At 42.5% G+C, this 18266-nt stretch overlaps 1 protein-coding gene across 4 annotated transcripts in view; it reads left to right on the top strand.

Moving 5' to 3' along the window:
- Positions 1–463: 463 nt before the first annotated feature.
- The window catches only part of prx (periaxin), a 33848-nt gene continuing 16045 nt past the window's right edge, over positions 464–18266 (top strand). For 3 of the 4 annotated variants that reach the window (XM_080773020.1, XM_080773018.1, XM_080773021.1), the window contains exons 1-7: positions 464–702; positions 12027–12082; positions 12557–12664; positions 14622–14747; positions 15536–15692; positions 17149–17342; positions 17777–18030. In XM_080773020.1, the coding sequence (XP_080629146.1) occupies positions 14718–14747; positions 15536–15692; positions 17149–17342; positions 17777–18030 (635 nt within the window). In that variant the 5' untranslated portion in view covers positions 464–702; positions 12027–12082; positions 12557–12664; positions 14622–14717. The remainder of the gene's footprint in view (positions 703–12026; positions 12083–12556; positions 12665–14621; positions 14748–15535; positions 15693–17148; positions 17343–17776; positions 18031–18266) is intronic. The other variant, XM_080773019.1, reaches the window with a different exon arrangement.

The raw sequence follows: 18266 nt of genomic DNA, 5'->3' as shown, positions 1-18266 counted from the left end.
CCATATGTCGCAGATTACTATGAAAACCTGTAAAACCTGTCAGTCCGTCCGTCGATCTGGCATCTGTTAATGGTACCCCAATATTCAACCCCTGAATTTACCATGATCCACTAAGTATTTAATTCACAATATTTAATGTTAATTGGATGACCCTAAGAATCACATAAAATGTTGAACGATTACTATTGCAATTTCTCTTGGGTGAAACCTTAAATTGACTGGCCTATGAGTGGAAGAACAGAGGAGGGAGGAGAGGCTCTCAGTCAAGTACAATCTACTCCAGAAGAGACAGACTGTTTCAAAAACATTGTGTCCCTGCCCCTCCCTTCGACGACAGACCCGCCCCCTCACTGCCCTAATATGGGGGCATCTCTCTGCCCTCGAGCCAATCAGGCAGCCAGACGGGCTCCTTCTGGAGATGCCATGGGCCTGGGCCAGCTCTGAGGTCTCAGTGAGGGGAGCAACAGGCTGGCTGGCTGGAGACAAGGGCAAAGCAATAGATAGACAAGCTGGAAAGAGCAGCAACGCCAGAAAGAAGTGTGTGAGTGTGGACATAGTGAAGGAGAGAGTCCAAGAAAGGGAAAGAAAGAGGGGCTGAAGGAAGCTATCGGAAAGGGAAGAGGTTGTGACAGTTCCCTGCTGCAGGTTGACATGTGTCACCTCTGAACCACTGGAGGAGGGAACATTGAGAGAGGGAATACGGTAGGCTTTGATGGAGGTTCTTTTATTCCAGTTTCTCTTCTCCTTTTAGTAATTGATGAGTTGCTTGCTGTGTTTGGAAATGTCTTGGAAGAGTCTTATGAAGCTTGAGAAGGTTGTCTTCATGCTGTTGGTGTGAAGGCATCTCTGTGAGTGCAGAGAAATATGAGGCCGTGTTTGGCTTTGGAATGATATACATTCCTGATTTTGTGAAGTGGCAAGTTTTTTTCAGCAAGTTTTAGCAAGCAAAACTTTTTTCACCTATTGCTTACATTATTTAGTTTGTGTATGCTTTGTAATTATCTCCTTTTTTATCAGGGGTTATGTTTACGACCCAGCTGAGTTTGTTATTTTATAAAATATTACTTAACATTGGCCAGGCACAGGCTAATGTTGCATCACAGCATTTAATATGTTCTTCTCCAGGGAGCACATTGCTGAGTTTTGAGAGAATAACAATAGGGTGTTGTTTAAAATCCAAAGACATTTTTAGTAAGACAGCTGCCGCTTGTGTTTATTCCAACATGCCAGTTTCTGGTTACAAACACGGCAGTATTCACTGAGATGTATGGGAACTATTTGCAGCGTGGCATTTCACTATTACTCCAGCATGGTACAGTGTTGGGGACTTGTGTCATACAGCATTTTCAATTAACGGTACATTTTTAAATATATGAAATGTACATTTTGTCCAATCCCTATGGTAGAGTATGTTAAAATATAACTTATATAATTTAGGTGGTTGTACTTTGTCTCCCTGCTCTTCTATTGAGACATTTAGATCGTGTCAAAGGTCATGTCTCGCCTAGACACTGGATCTGACACGAATTTTGACCTGATGGTCAAGATTCAATTTATCCCGTGAGCAAGCAGGCAGGCTCTTTTAGCTCAATGGTAAACATTTCAGCACTTGCACAGGAAACCGGGTTCAAATCCATGGTTGAAGAGGAAAGTTACACAGTGCAGCTTTAATATGATATAGGCCTACGTGAGCTTAGCCATAATATAGTATAGAATTAGATTAGAAGGAACTGCATTTCAAAACAAATTCTGTATATTTTAATGTCCATCGCTGACAATTTACCTGACATTACCTGAAATGTCCTGAAGCAGTACTAGAGCCCATCCCTCTAGTTAGTTTTAAGCCCTAACCACACCAAAGGGTCGAGACGGTTTTAGCGTTGTCCCAGCGGTGTGGTATGTCCTGTTGCATGTTGACGCACGTCGTCCCACGTTGTCCCAAGTGATTCAACGCATGGAATTCAATGGCCCAAACCACACCAAAGGGTCACCATGCAACTCCTTGCAACCGTTTGGACCCAAGGAGTTGCATGATGACCCTTTGGTGTGGTTAGGGCATAAGTCTTTAATTGGTGCTGTTTTAGTGATCATAGGATTCTAGCTTGCATTGCCCGATCGGTGAGAGTTGTCAGTTGTTGATAGCTCTACGGCGCGATCATTTCAAACACCCCAGTCTTAATTTTACACACAAGTGACAGCTGCACCGTGATGGTCATAGGATCTCTATGTCCTCTCCTAAGCATACCCCACACCGCCATTCCACATCTACCCCGGACTCGCCCACCAGCCTGGTATGTTGGGCGGTAGGTGGTTGGGTAGAACGGACCACAGGTCTGCAAGCCAAAACATGCCCCTACCGTGTGACAGAGGGTGGCATATATTATGGTACTGCGCAAGGCCGGGACCCTATATTGCACACCGCCTTACCCCTTGTGCCTAAACCTTTTTGCCATTAAAATAGTTCAAATATTGTCAATGTAGATCGTCTATTTTCACTATTTTAAAATAGTGAAAAATGACACAAACTTTTAGGCATACAGTATAAGGTTTCAATGAGAGTGACATTCAACAGGGGAAGAAGCCACAGTCAAAAGTTCATTTCAAATGTTTTCTAGTACCACAATGTCTCCATGAAGTTGTACTAAACATGATTTGAAGCAACTCTTTGGGCAGTATTTTGTGTGTCACTGCAAGGGCTAAAAGAGCACAATGTGTGTATATATGTGTGCATGTGTTCTTGCTTTATATGTACACAGTATACTGTCAGGTATGATGTGCAAAGGAATCGCTGCGTGGGTGCGTGAGTGCTTGCATGCATGCATGTAGGTACGGCGGTATAATGGATGCAGGGGACACTGATGGCTGCTAACATGCTGCACGCGCATATCCAGCCTTGTAATGAGCACTGAAATAGAAACTATACTTACACTATAGCTTTTACTGACATTACATACCATACGTCCAAATGCCAAATGCCCCAGCAGCCAGCACATATAGCACCATTTAACTCACACCATTCCTCCTTCCAGTGAGTTTTGACTTTAGTGAGTTTACAGGTGTAAAAGAGTAGGGGTGGCCCGGGCCGGCCTAGTGGTCCAGGCACTAGGCTACTAATCCAGCCTGACAGTGTGTCGCGGGTTCGACTCCGGATCCCGACGATCTTTGCTGCGTGTCACTCCCCATCTCTCTTCCCCATTTCCTGTCAGTTTGTACACTTTCAAATAAAGGCTATCTGTCTATGAGGTAGTAGTAAGCATTGTTGACGGATTATATAATATATATACACCATTTTGTCTGTCTGCATCATAGGCCACATGTATACTCAGTTGTGTCAGTGAAAATAGCAGATCTACAAGCTCATATAACGTGTTGTTGCGATGTGACGCATTGTGAGCACAACGAAGTATAAATGAAGCGATGGAGATGCCAGTTCCTGGCAACTGGCATCTCTGGGATCCAGCTGGCTGTGCTTTAATAGAGGGGCAGTAACTGGAAACTGTACTAATGTGGACGGTACAGACAGTCACGAGGACCAGAGGTCTGAGTTTCATGTTGTTAATAAATAATAACACAAGAGTGTGTGATTCATAGAACATCGTCATTTTGGGGAGGGAAAATGTGTGCCGTTGCTGTCGGGCAGAAACCTCTTATCTCCATATTTTTACTTTTTGTATTTTTATGTAAACTAATACGCTACTCGATCAATCTACAGCATCACAGAAAAGCATCAAAAGTAACAGATATACTTGCAGATCTGCTATCTTTGCATTTATTTAATCCTGAAAAGTAACAGTTTTGGCCATATGAGGTTTCCACCCTACAGAGACGATATCTACAGTGTGATTTATTTTATTTTTCATTTGCGGCCATGTATTTTATAAATTAAAGTCAACATTTTAACAGATTTCAAGGACGCAAAGGTCCGAAGCACCAAAATATAAATGAGTTTGATGTGAGATTAAGTATGATTATGGTCCACCATGTAATTTGCTATAGAGAAGGAATGAAAGAATGAAAAAATGATGCTGACAGTTTTCTGGCGACAAACTTCTAGGGTGATGATTTACGTTTAGACCTGGAAGTAAGGTCAAAGTTGATTGGGCGAGGAAGCATGGGGATGCCGCACAAGGAAACAGTGTTTGACGTCTGAGTGCAAACTTCCTACTTGGAGCACGTACACAAGGTGCTCAGAGTTATTTATATAAGCAAATACTGTTATCAGATAAGAATATTCACATTAGTTTACATTTCACATTCATACTTTTGTTTGCGTATTGAAATTTGGTCTATTCCATAACTATCAGACTTATGTTATCATCATCATATGTTCATATCATTTAAGGCGATTTGTCTCTCTCGCCGTGTGCCTAGTCCATCTTATCTGACAGAAATATCTCTATTTCCTGTTTACACAGAGGCATTTCCTGTCAGAGGGCTCATGCCTGCGGGTGTGGCTTATTTCCACTGGGTATTCAGGGAGGTCTTACTAATCTTGTTTTGTTTTTAAAGATTTATTTGGGGAATATCTTTATGTTTTATTTAAGATAATTCACTGTAGAGAGAGAGAGAGGGGGGGGGGGGGAAACCAAGGACAGAAAGAGGAGAGACATACTGTACAAGACAAGATGGGGGTTGGATTTGGAACCTGGTCCTTGTGTTCACATGACTTGTTCTTTGTGCTATGTCAAATGTGTGTATATGTGTTCTGCATACGTAACGTTGCTGCTGTGTTGCAAGACAGATTTCAGTGTGAACTGACAATACTATATCATATCATATATCATTCTTGTCATTTGGTAGTCATTTTTATCCCAGCACCTTACCATACCTTCCGCATTTTAGCGTAGTTGGCCCTAGAGCCAATTAATTAAACTATAGTTGCAGTGGGCAACCTTATAAAGGATACTTTTATACTTGCTAAACTTAGGATTGAGTACGCTGGCAGTCCTGTGAACAAGGTTATTTTCTGTTGTGCATAGCTCTGCAGGGGAGGGAATTGTTAAAAGACGCAATATGAAACACTTCTCAGGTCCAAGAACCCTTTGAACTCCAACTCTCTCAGACAATGATAGATTTGTGAATGTCTCCATGCTGGGTCTCGGTTTCATTCATCTCCACAGCCTTCCTTGGCTGTCCATTCTGGATTCATACTGGACCACAAGACAATGGTTTGGAGTGTTTGACATAAATGCTTATGATGGTGATGATAGAATCACAATCTTGGCAACTACTAACTAAATGCAAACAACCTAAACACTTACCAAGGAATTTTGGTAACACTTACACTTACCCAGCGATTTTGCCATGTGTGCATGCGTCTGGGTATACACGTTGTGAGCATGCATTTCTTTTGTATGAATACATGCATCCATGCACAATCACATGTGATTAATACCATGTTTATTGCCCACATTCCTGATCCAAACTGACAACAGTGACCTTGATTCCCTAATTCCAGCTATGTTCTTTAGAAGCTGATGTTATTGGTTGCACTATTTGCGGGCCTGTCTTGTTGAGAAGTGGAACAGTACCTATTAGGACAGCATAACCCATTCTGACCGGGCACCCATTTTGGTGTTGGCATCATGTTATGCTTTAGCTATTGAAAAATAGCAGATCTACAAGCTCATATCGCGCCACCGAGTGGCGCGATACGAGCTTGTAGGTCTGCTATTTTTGAAAAATTCGAAGAACGACTGACATTTTTAGAATCTGATCTCAGGTCAGAATGGGGTAATCAGACAAGTGTGTGTCCAGTGGAAAACCTCGTATGAATCTGATCTCAGGTCAGAATGGGATAAGGAGCTCGGCTGTCTCGACTCCAGTCTCATGACTGTCCTCAAATCACCCAATTATGTACATTTGCAGCCACCAATTGTGTGTTACAACATGTAACTGTCCTTTCCTTTCCTTTGTGTGTGTGTGTGTGTGTGTGTGTGTGTCTGTCTGTCTGTCTGTGTGTGTGTGTGTGTGTGTGTGTGTGTGTGTGTGTGTGTGTGTGTCTGTGTGTGTGTCTGTGCGCGTGAGAGGTGCTTTTGAACTTTACTACAGTATGTGCGTTTTGTGATTTTGTTTATGTTTGTAGTCTACACGTGGGCTTACACAATACACAGTACACAATAATACAGTATTATGTTAGCCGAAAGCCTGAATACAATGAGAGTTGGTTGCCATCCCCTTACAAAGAAAACTATAACATATTTTATATGTCAATTTTTAATAAACTTAACCCAGTCACTGGAATGAATTATAGCACCAGAGTCCATACGTATCTGCTTCTCGTCATGCAACTTATGTACAGTACAGTGTACAGTAAAAGTACATAGCATGTATGGTAGGTTTACCAAAACAAGACAGCAGAAATAGCTTCACTTTGTGTCAATAGCTGCAGTAAGGTCACAATGTGTTAGCCTGGCTAATAAGCCAGACTGAATCAGCCGTCAACAATGTGTCTTGTTGCAACACGGTGTGAGCTTTGTTCGGCTTATAACATGTCCAGAATTGGAATGCTATGTATGGTCCATGTAGTTAAGATAAGTTATGTAAATAGGTTTTCAATGTAATGGGTCCCGGGACCCAAGGGTGGTCTTTTAGATGGGTCCCAGGGACATTTTATGAGTCCTACTTCAACAACATTAGATTACAGTACTGAGTACAATATTGCATCCCTCCCAGGACAGGGTGACATGATTGCGTCCTTTCTCAATTTAGTGTGTCTAAGGATGCAGGATGCAGGCTATTTATATCACTGAGAATCTGAGATACTAATGTTGCACCCCAACAACAACAACAACAACAACAACAACTCTTACTAGAGCAGTCGTAATATATTTGTCTTAATGTAGTATGATCAATGTTGGCAGGTAAATGGGGCCTAATAGACACTAAAGTAAACCTAATTCTGATCCCCTGTTTGGTCAATATAGTTGAGAGATGTTCTGTTCTGTGTTCTGTGCCAATACAACTAGAGAAGGACATTATGCTCTTAACAATGTATGTGATAGCATGTGATTAACCAGGCATGCATTGCTGAGTCAAGTTAGTGAACTTACTTTACTTTGAAAACTTTGCTCTACACTTATACTGTAGGTGACCCTTTGTTTTATATTGGCTGATTATATTGCTGTTTAAAAAGAGAGAACTATAAAAGATTTTACTTTAAATACGTTGATGCTTTACAAATCTGTTTGTTGTGATTGGTCGAAAAAACATTGTATCCGGGGGAAATACATCTGACGGATGTTCCGGCCCGACACTACCGCCGATACCGTCTCTGCCTTAGGTTGTGACCATGCAGGCTTTTCTCTTTACAGATGAGTAAGCCTGGGACAGAGGCTTCTCTCTCTCTCTCTCTCTCTCTCTCTCTCTCTCTCTCTCTCTCTCTCACACAAATAGCCGAAGCAGAAATTGTGTCGTCAGTATATGAGCTAACGTCAAATAATAGGCTGCACAACACTGCACAACAATAGGCATGCATAAAACTCCCTTGGTCAGATGTGCACTCCCATGGTCAGGCCAGTGCACATCTATATGAGTATACAGTGTAGACTCATCTTCTATTCTATACAACAAAGCAAAACGTGATCAATATTTGTGTGCAGTATATGTGGCATGGTGACCAGGGGAGAATGACACTTTTTGCCAGACAATGGGCTTTTTCAGTCATGTCAATAAAATCACCCCAAAAGTCCTAAACCATCATGATGCATGTCACTGTTGTCTTTATGTTATTTGTAGTTATTTGGCTGTGTTTTTTTGTGTTCCCATCACAGGAATTCCCTTGCTGTAAATCCTGCTGAAATGCAGGTGAATGTTGCAAGCCTTTGTTGGCTTCCTTCTGTCTCATTAGACAGTGGAGTATGCACCCTGTTTCCGTCACACTAAGGGAATAGGATGTTCCCCATCCCAAGACTATTTACTTACTGTATAAACTCTATTGATTATTTTTCCCATATTTTGGCCAATTATTCATTTACATTTGAACTGTTTTGATGGGCAGGATTTTACTATCTGCCAAATAATATTGAGTTGCATCACAGAGCTCTATCGCCCGCTTAAACATGAGTGAATCGCAGCTTTCACCTGGATTCACCTGGTCCCTCTTTTCCATGCATAGAGTCACGGAGGCCCTAAATGCTACTGAGTGCATGTGTGAGGGGCCCCCATTCTGAGCAGGTCAACCACCCCGCACAGGCATGCAGATGTGTGTCAGTCTGCTCTATAATAAGACATGGCAGGAACTCTTCTCTCCTTCCCCCCTGCCCCTCCACCACCCCTCCATTCCTTTCATTCACTCATTCAGAGATCCTGTGCTGATATCAAGGGCCAGCAGATCCGTATTTTTATTTTGCCTGTATTTGTAATATTTCTAGTATGCGCACTAACCTGTACCCCTCCCTCCTGTGTCTCATTATGACTGTTGTTGCTGCCACGATATGACACTTGAATTTATCTTTACTCTCATCGGTACAGGGAGTGCCGTTGATATCACCTGCTTCTGTCAGTCACACCGATTCTCTGTTCATTACAGTCGTCGGGTGCAAACGTTTGAAGAGCGGTTACCAGTGGTTATGACTATGAGACACACGCTGACACTTTGTGGGAGTGACAGGAAGTATAGAAACATCAGTCTATGGATGCCTGTTGTATCATTACAGACCCTATATTGCCAGAGTGTTTCCTGACTGAACTTGCTTTGCGCATGTCTGTGACAGGCGCAATGCTCATTTTACAGTGACTACTTCAGCATAGTGGAGTATATCTCTGGTTAACCACTAGATCTCTACCATGTGAGAGTTGGGTTGACAAGGAGAATACGTTTTGGCAATTATCAAAGAAAATTAACACATGTTGACAAATACTGTTGACAAATCTTCTCTCATGGGTGCAAAATCTTTCAAATGGTGGTCTGCGACCAAATACGTGAAAATATTTGAGAAACCCTGGAACTGTTTATTGTTTTAAACCTGAAGAATTACAGAATCCCGTCTGGCCTTTCCTGACCCCATGGTCTACTGAGAACCCTCTACTCTACTTTCTGTAAAGCTGACACATTTTCCCTCACACCAGTGTTATCTTGTTGCTAACTCTTCTGTTTTGACACATCGTAACTGCTCACTTCTACACTGCCATTAATTTGCCTTTGCCTTTTTTTTTAACCCGGCTGTCTGTGCACCTGCTGCTGCGCAACCTGATGCACATACTGGACTGTAAAGACTGACTCTAATGAATGGGGAAATGTTTATCCTACTCATTAACATTACAGTATACACTAGCATCGACAGGATCTAACACTTCACTTGGCTGGCTATGGTAGCAATCATAGTCTACTACAGCATTTTATGTCACTTGCAAGCAGATGTGTGAAGATTAATAAGTAGAAATACTATTATTTTACTTGGGTAGTACACATGTAGTTTTTTTGGACTACTTTGAGGAACAATTACGGTTGGTCATAAAAAGTGACAACTGACTCACTTTTATCCTAATAGTGATTTTGTGCTGCCAAGTGCCAACTCTTATACTTGTTGGACACTCACAGTCTCTCATTCCATACCTTGTATTTCTCAAAGTTCATTCACAAGAAGTACATTTATACGGAGTTTGGGTTTCCTATGATCAAAGACAGAAAAGCCTACAGTTATATCACAGAACAAATCTAGGCGCCCTTGAGCAACTCTCCTACACAGTAAAATATGCTCAGTGTTTATCCATTTGAGTACAAATGAATCCAAATGAACCCTTAGGGGTTGCTCTGGGTTCAATTAATTAACACTCAGTCAGTCAGTCAGTCATATTGCAGTGCAGCTGCATGCTAAGTAACCCAGGTGAGCATAGTGTTTGTAATGGACAACTCCCAGGTGTCCCATCTATGTGAAATACTGTGGGGTACTGTTGTAAAAGAGCCTGTAACCAAGGTTAACCACTTGAACCCTATATATTTCATTGCCAGGGGTCTATACTTGGTCACCTTATTTTTTCCCTTATACCAAATATCTTCTCTGAAAATAGGCAACCTACATGTGTCGCGTTGTGAGCTTGAACATAAGGCATTTTCGCCGATTGTTCACCTACTGTAACATACTAGGGACACTATACTAACAAAAAGTACTTATAATTGCATTTTTTCAAGTATGACCTGTGACCTTTAGTGCATGTTGTCCCTTCTCTCTTGTCCATGTCTAATATATATATATACTGGGCTATAGATACAGTGATTGATGGGCTATGCTAGACCATTGATCCATTTCATGTATTATACTAGTGGAACAGTGTAACAATGAGTAAAACCATAGCAAAGAATTATCACAACAAACAGTAGTTGATTATGATGTGTGTGGACCTGTTATTTAATGGGTCTCAGTGCTGCGGGTTGGGCAGGGCCAGGGATACCACTACATGACTGAATGTGTGCTATGCGTTCCTGTGGCCTGCTAGACACCAGATACCTCAAACCCACCCATACAGGCATGACAACCATGCTGACACTCTGTGCTATGTATCTTCGCACGCACGCACGCATGCACACACACACACACACACACACACACACACACACACACACACACACACACACACACACACACACACACTAATAGGCCGACTGTACACATGCAGATGTACTCACACCGAATGCGCACGCAAGCCAAGATCACATGAACGAAGGACTGTATGGAATGGCATTGCCAGGTCAGACGGTCAGGTGATGCCACACTGCTGAATCTTGCTTGAATCCTGATTTATGCGTCAGTGTCGTGCGTCCCGTTGTGCGACAAAAATAACCTATTGTCAACCAAAAACGTGTTGATCATTAACTGTCTGTGATGACAGTAACTGTCTTCCTGTCGCTGTTATGGATCTCCCTCCGGGTCTTGGTCTACAGGTGCTTGAGTGGAGACTAGGGTGGTTATAAGGTGGCTGCTGCAGGTGTATATGTCCATGGTTATGTAAAGAATCTCATCACTGCCATACCATAAATCTTGCTCTGATAGTCATTAAATCAGATGGCCTGAGAATAAGCTTACTTCAGAGAAAAACACATATTAATTGAAGGCTGTATGAAGCAGCCATGCTTTCCTTTGACAGGCTATCCTTGGCTAAAAATAGTTGGAGTATGTCCAGAGACGGTGTTGTGTTTAAGCTCAGGCCCTTTGGGAATACATGTGGTAATTTAGGCCAATCACTAGCCACCAAAACCTTCCCTGAAGTGACTTCCTTATAGCTTCTTCTTTCCTTTCCTACATAAATACAAAATATCAAGAGGTATCATTGGTAACATGACAGCAACAGTGGAAGTGATAATTGCCTTTTGTCCCTTTTGTATGGTGGTAATGTATTAGCTGTTTTTCGACTATAAGAACTATACAGCACTGCTACAGGAGATAGTACTGACCCTGAGTTTGGGGATTAATTGTGACCTGTGACTGTCGACCGTTTAAACCCAAAATGTAGTCTTCTTTTCAGGGCAGCCTGCTGATCAATCCCACCAAGATTCATGAGATTACACCCAGCGTTCCTGATTCTGACATCGACATTGATTATGACCGACTTTAGCCTTTGAACCTATAATTAAAATGTTATTCACCTCTCCAAGGTGTGTTGTTATGGATCCCATCCCAGTTATGGGAGTATGCATGGTATAGCGCTGGGCTGGCACTTTGGCATGGGGGGTCAGATCAACATATGGAAGGAATTCTGTACTGGCCATATATGGAGCGTGTCTTGAGTATACAGGGTTTGATGAGGTCAGATCAACATACTGTATAGAATGTCAGCACAGGAAGGACGGGTGGGGTAGGATCAACATATGGATTGTCAGCACAGGTCAGCTCCATACAGTATATGGATACTGTATGGAGATATAAGGGTTTGAGGTCAGATGCAGATCCATACGAGATTGAATGTGACCGAGCTGCCCTGAATGTATCAACGAATGAATATCACAATATCATTCTTCATATTGTTGAATTTACACGTTTTATTTTACAGGTTATAATCATCCTAACATGATTTTCCTTGCATTGCAGACTCTGACAGAGACCAAGAGGACAGCAATGTTTTCAGCCAGTCCAGAGATCCAGCCGTGAGTACACAATGTTCTGTCTCATTTTTGAGGGGCACTAGCCCCTGTCCAGCTTTGAGGGTTTGTGTAAACACAAACATTGTCCCATTGAATGTCATTGACAATGAATGGCCAGTTTTGAGTGTTTATGCACACACAAACATTGTGTAAACACATTGAAGACAAACGTGAGGACGCAAATTGTGATTGGCCGGAATGAGATGATGTATGATGATGATAAGAGCGCCCCTCACTTCACACAGGTGTGATTTTCAGAATAACAGGCAGAAAGCAGTCACCCATTTAAAAACTACTCCAATAAAGCAGGTTCCTTCGTGTTGGAGAAGGGAGAACTAAATGGACGTAGGAAGTAATGTGTAACCACGAATTGTGTTGCCTATGGACATGGTCTTCATGCATTTTGATTACACATAGGGCCTACATACTTTTATTTGGCGTTGTTATTGAAGCGTTTTCTCTCCTCTCTGTGGACAGGTAAAAGACAGGAGGCGGGCGCCCCCGTCCGACGGACCCCCTTCAGCCCCCTGTAGTAACCCCCACCATAGTGGCTCCCCAGACGAACAGGACAGCCCAGAGAGAGTGGTACGCACACACTCGGCCCCCAAGTCAGACCTCCCTTTTAGTCAAACCTGCGTGGCCGGTTAAGACTCACCCGTGCTGTAGGTTAAAAATCACCCGTGGCTCCCGACATGCGTAGTGGGTTATACAATAAAACGTGCTGCGGGTTAAAAATTTCACCTGTGGCTTCCGGTGACTGCGGTGAGGTTAGGGTTAGGTTAGGCTTTGGGATAGTGTTAGTAATGGTCTGACCCACACTAGGGCTGCATGATATGGACAACATTTCATATTTGGGTATTTAGGGCAAATATTGTGATCGATACGATATTACCGTTAAAGTGTCATATTCTAAGGGGGCACGGTGGCACAGTCGGTAGTGCTGTCACCTCACAGCTAGAAGGTTCTGGGTTGGACGCTGTGGGCGCTGCCTCCCCCTGGCCAGCCGGGGCACCTGATGGAGGGGAAAGGAACTGGTTGGAATAACGTGTTCCTTCCATGCGCTACATCCAACCAGGGAAACTCCTCCCTGTCAGGTGCAAAGGAGCAACTTGGACACACGCCCTCCCCAGGTTGGCGGAGGGCGTGTAGAGCCCAGGATCACAATAGATAATTGACACAGGGGTGAAAAATGCGTTACAAAATCGTGGGATAAAAAGAAAAAGTCATATTCTATATTGTATGTGTTGCAACATTGAAAACTACTATTCAAAAAACACAGCATAAGAACAAGTCAATATCACTCACGATATATCAACGATATATTGACATACATCCTCTCAGATTAATTAATATATCCACTGCAGTACTGTATACTCAAAATAAGTATACTGTAGGCTAAAGCAGTGGTTTTCAAACTTTTTCATAAAAAATAATTTGTATTTGGCCACGGTCCCCCATATGAAAATATCTTTCACATGTATTGTTTATTTGTTGAAAATAACAGATACAAAGCCACAATGCGCCACAACGTGACTAATTTTGATGCTATTTTGATTAACTCATTTAGCTGTGGGCCCCCTGCCTCCAGACCCCACTTTGGGAACCAATGGGCTAAACAAAGTATAATATTTCTCTTCTGTGCATGGCATGTTCTTATTTGGTTACATATACTCAACTGACCACGGCGACTGACCTCTTGACCCTCCCATCCCCGGGCCCTGTAGTCCCCATAGACTGGAACACAATAACCAAGTCTGAACTGCTGAGGTCATTCTCTGCCACATAAACAGCCTTTCATTTTACCCTGTTCAGCAGGGATGCCAGGGCTTGGCTAGGCTTTTTTCAGCCAACAGCAGCAGGTGACTGCTGGATGCAGGGGGGGCTAACAACAAAGAACCTCTGACCATGGCACATATATATGAAACCATGACACAGGTGCTGGGGCACTCAGACACATTGTAAACACGTGGCCCCCTTTCACAAGCCAAAACACAGCGGTTGGTTATTTATTTAGACTTTTATTTAATCATTAATTCATTCATTGAATCAGAACTAGGATCAGAATAATCTTTATTGTCACATGTGCGCCTTTAGGTATACAACAGTGGGTGAAATTTATTTTTGTGCAAGCTCCATCGTCTGTGTTTTCTTGAAACCAATGAGACACCATTAGGAACAAGCTAGCCACCGTGACCGCTAACTTCAACTTGTCACTGTTGGTTTTAGTGGGGGAGGCAAGAATGTGGTTTGAGGGGCTGATGAAGTGCAATCAACTTTTTTAAATAGACATGAATTGAATCAATCACATTGCAATGCATATTAACCACTTAAACCCCATAGCATCTGTATTCTGGGAAAACCTTTGCAGAAAATATGTCATTTTCGATGTCATTTTCATGTAGAGCGAAAACAGAAAAGTCACTAGTGTAGAGCCCTGAGGCACTCTGCTAGACACCGTATGTGGGGTTTATGTTTAGTGTAGAGCCCTGAGGTACTCTGCTAGACGCCGTATGTGGGGTTTATGTTTGCTTCTCTTGTCCAGGTGCAGAAGGAGAAGCTCCATGCAGAGCTGAAACAGGTGCTGAGCTTGAAGAGGAGCCATCTGAGAGAGACCACCTGCCAACTGGCCACACCCGAGATGGATTCATCCACAGAAGAACAGACTGCGGTACAAGACATAACAAGTCAATATAAAATGCACAAATGAACTGAAGGTCATTTTACTTAAACACTTAACCAAAATAGCTGATTTACAAGCTCACAATGCGTTGCACTCTTGCTGGACGTAGGGCCGGATCTACCATATGGGCACTTTGGGCACGTGCCCAGGGCCCCTTATTATTATTATTATTATTTTAGCTCCACAGAAAATGTCCCTGCTAATCCGAATGAAATAAATGGTGTCTAAAAGATTAGTGTTTTATTTTGGTGAGAAGGCAGCTGAAAAGTGCAATTGTGCAAGTGAAGCAGCAACTCGATTGGCTGTTGTTCAAGGTGGGTGGACCCACTGGGCTGTGTGAGGTCAGGTGGAGAGGTGACTCACGTCACACCATCCAGCATTGCTTTGTTTTCATTCTGCATTCATAGCGCTCGACAAAAAAAGGTAAAAAACACTGAAATACACGCACGCACAAAGATTTACGCATGCATGTGAGGGGCCCTTCGAGCTTCAGTGCCCAGGGGCCCTCAGAGGTGTTAATCCGGCCCTTAATGGACCGATATAAGGGTATGGCCCTAATAAGGGGACCATTCACACGTACAGCAAAGTCATTTGAAAGGAGAAACATTTCATTTTGATAATCAAGCAACCTTTCTTTTCTGTCAGCTGGATGTATACATACAAAAATGTCCATTGTCGTCAGTGGTGTCTAATGTGGGGCTCTGTGTGTGTGTGTGTGTGTGTGTGTGTGTGTGTGTGTGTGCGTGTGTGTGTGCGTGTGCGTGTGCGTGCGTCAGGTGGAGGAAAACGGTGAGCCTGTAGAGATTGTGGTGGAGACCGAGGCGGAGGCTGGAGCCAGTGGATACAGTGTCACCGGAGGAGGAGAGAAAGGAATCTTTGTAAAGGATGTTCTTAAAGACTCTCCCGCTGCCAAGCATCTCAGCCTGCAGCAAGGTAAAGGTCAAAGGTCACATGTCTTTACATCTCAGCCTGCAGCAAGGTAAAGGTCACATGTCTATACATCTCCGCCTGCAGCAAGGTAAAGGTCACATGTCTATACATCTCCGCCTGCAGCAAGGTAAAGGTCACGTTTCTTTACATCTCAGCCTGCAGCAAGGTAAAGGTCAAAGGTCACATGTCTTTACATCTCAGCCTGCAGCAAGGTAAAGGTCACATTTATTTACATCTCCGCCTGCAGCAAGGTAAAGGTCACGTTTCTTTACATCTCCGCCTGCAGCAAGGTAAAGGTCACGTTTCTTTACATCTCAGCCTGCAGCAAGGTAAAGGTCACGTTTCTTTACATCTCCGCCTGCAGCAAGGTAAAGGTCACATGTCTTTACATCTCAGCCTGCAGCAAGGTAAAGGTCACATTTCTTTACATCTCAGCCTGCAGCAAGGTAAAGGTCACATGTCTTTACATCTCAGCCTGCAGCAAGGTAAAGGTCACATGTCTTTACATCTCAGCCTGCAGCAAGGTAAAGGTCACATGTCTTTACATCTCAGCCTGCAGCAAGGTAAAGGTCACATGTCTTTACATCTCAGCCTGCAGCAAGGTAAAGGTCACATTTCTTTACATCTCAGCCTGCAGCAAGGTAAAGGTCACATGTCTTTACATCTCAGCCTGCAGCAAGGTAAAGGTCACGTTTCTTTACATCTCCGCCTGCAGAAAGGTAAAGGTCAAAGGTCAAATGTCTTTACATCTCAGCCTGCAGAAAGGTATGGGTCATATTTCTTTACCGTTGTGTTTAGCGAAACATTTAAAAGCAAACTGCTTCTGGGAAATCATACATTCTCCTCTGTGCAGCTTTTTGAGGGGCACAAGCCTCTCCTATATTCAGCTATAGTGTAGATATTTTTCCTAACACAAACATTACATGCCATTGACAATGAATGGAGAATTGACGTCATGTAGACGAGCAAATCGGCTATTCAGGTCCTATACACAAAGCTTAAATCCCCATTGACAATGAATGGATAATTTACCTCATATGCGTCTGAGCAAATCGACATGTTACGTCATGATCATGTATGATGATAAGAGCGCCCCTCACTCCACACGGGTGTGATTTTCCACAAAGAGCAACTTCTTGTAGCACGCTTAACATTTTTGAGGGGTGCTAGCCACTCCTACATACAGCTTTAATGTTTGTCTTTCAACGATGCTTGTTTAAGAAAACAGACAATAGAGAGAAATTAAATTTTTGTTTTGAGGACTAAAACAAACATTAGCACCCGTTGCTTAAACAAACATTATGTTGTAATTGATATTGTACTGTAAGATGATAAGAGCGCCCCTCACTTCACATTTTTAGTATAGCCTACAGCTCTAAAATACATGCAGCTTCCGTCTTATTTATTTATTGTTTGTTTGTTTGTTTGTTTGTTTGTTTGTTTATTGTAATCCTTGCAGGTGACCAGGTGCTGAGTGCCAGAATCTACTTTGACAATGTGAAGTATGAAGATGCTTTGAAGATCCTGCAGTGTGCAGAGCCATATAAAGTCAGCTTCCTGCTGAAAAGGACCATCCCTATTGGTGATGTTGCAGTGAGGCCTAGGGTTCCAAGTGTCGAAGTCAAAGGACCCATGGCCAAAATGGCCAAAATGGTAGTCACATTTTGTATTTATTAATGGTACATTATAAGGCATTGCAACAACTATTATCAAAAACAGTCATAATATCAGAACTCTTTTATTTTATTAGCCTACTATTTCACTGAAATTTGAATGTGCAGTTCTCAATAATATGTCAAATGTACAGCTTTGAATAGTCTTTGTAATTGTTTTGTCTCATTCCAATGTAAGTGAAAGTACAGATTTACTTTTCTCAAATGTCTAATATAAACAAAAAGGAAATAGATGTTTTGCAGTGTCAAAATACAAGCTCAGAGTTGTGTTGTTTTTGGTCCAATATATCTATACATAAGGCTTAAACAAAGGCTCAGCAGTTGTGCACAATACTATCAATTTGGATTATAGCATGATTACTACCTGTCCATTTTCATACCACCCCTAATCTACTATAATATTATGTGTTTCAGAGTGTCAAGACCCCAAAACCATTCAAGGTCAAGAAGAAGAGGGGTGGACGTTTTGGTCTGAAGAGGTTGAAGGAGAAGAAAGGCAGAGAGGAGGAGCTGGTGATAGAGGGAACTCCACCCAGGCTGTCCATGGAGCTCAGCGATGTGGATGTTGAGTTTTCACTCCCAAAGTTCAAACAGAGTAGTAGCTCCAAAGCTGAAGAAGAAGCAATGGGAGGAGCAGAGGTCGCTGTGAAGAAAAAGAAGAGGATCAGGTTGGTGTTCTATGATTATCTGTAATTCACATGCATGTTCTTCAGATAAGTGAAGGGATGCACAGAAAGGTTGTTTGTCTTCAGTGAGGTTCAGTCATTGTTTGTGGACAGCCACAGTCAAATTTATCGTCTCAAGTCAACACATTGGGAAACCTTGTGCATGCAGTTGCTTGGGAAATGTTATTATATATGATTATCGGAAAGATGATGCAAGGTTTAGTTTACCTCACGTAAAT

The sequence above is a fragment of the Protomyctophum bolini genome, assembly GCF_963924005.1.
Source record: "Protomyctophum bolini genome assembly, chromosome: 9".
In the NCBI taxonomy this organism is placed as follows: domain Eukaryota; kingdom Metazoa; phylum Chordata; class Actinopteri; order Myctophiformes; family Myctophidae; genus Protomyctophum; species Protomyctophum bolini.
The sequence above is the reverse complement of the archived record's forward strand: the minus strand, read 5'-3'. Positions and strand labels throughout refer to the sequence as shown.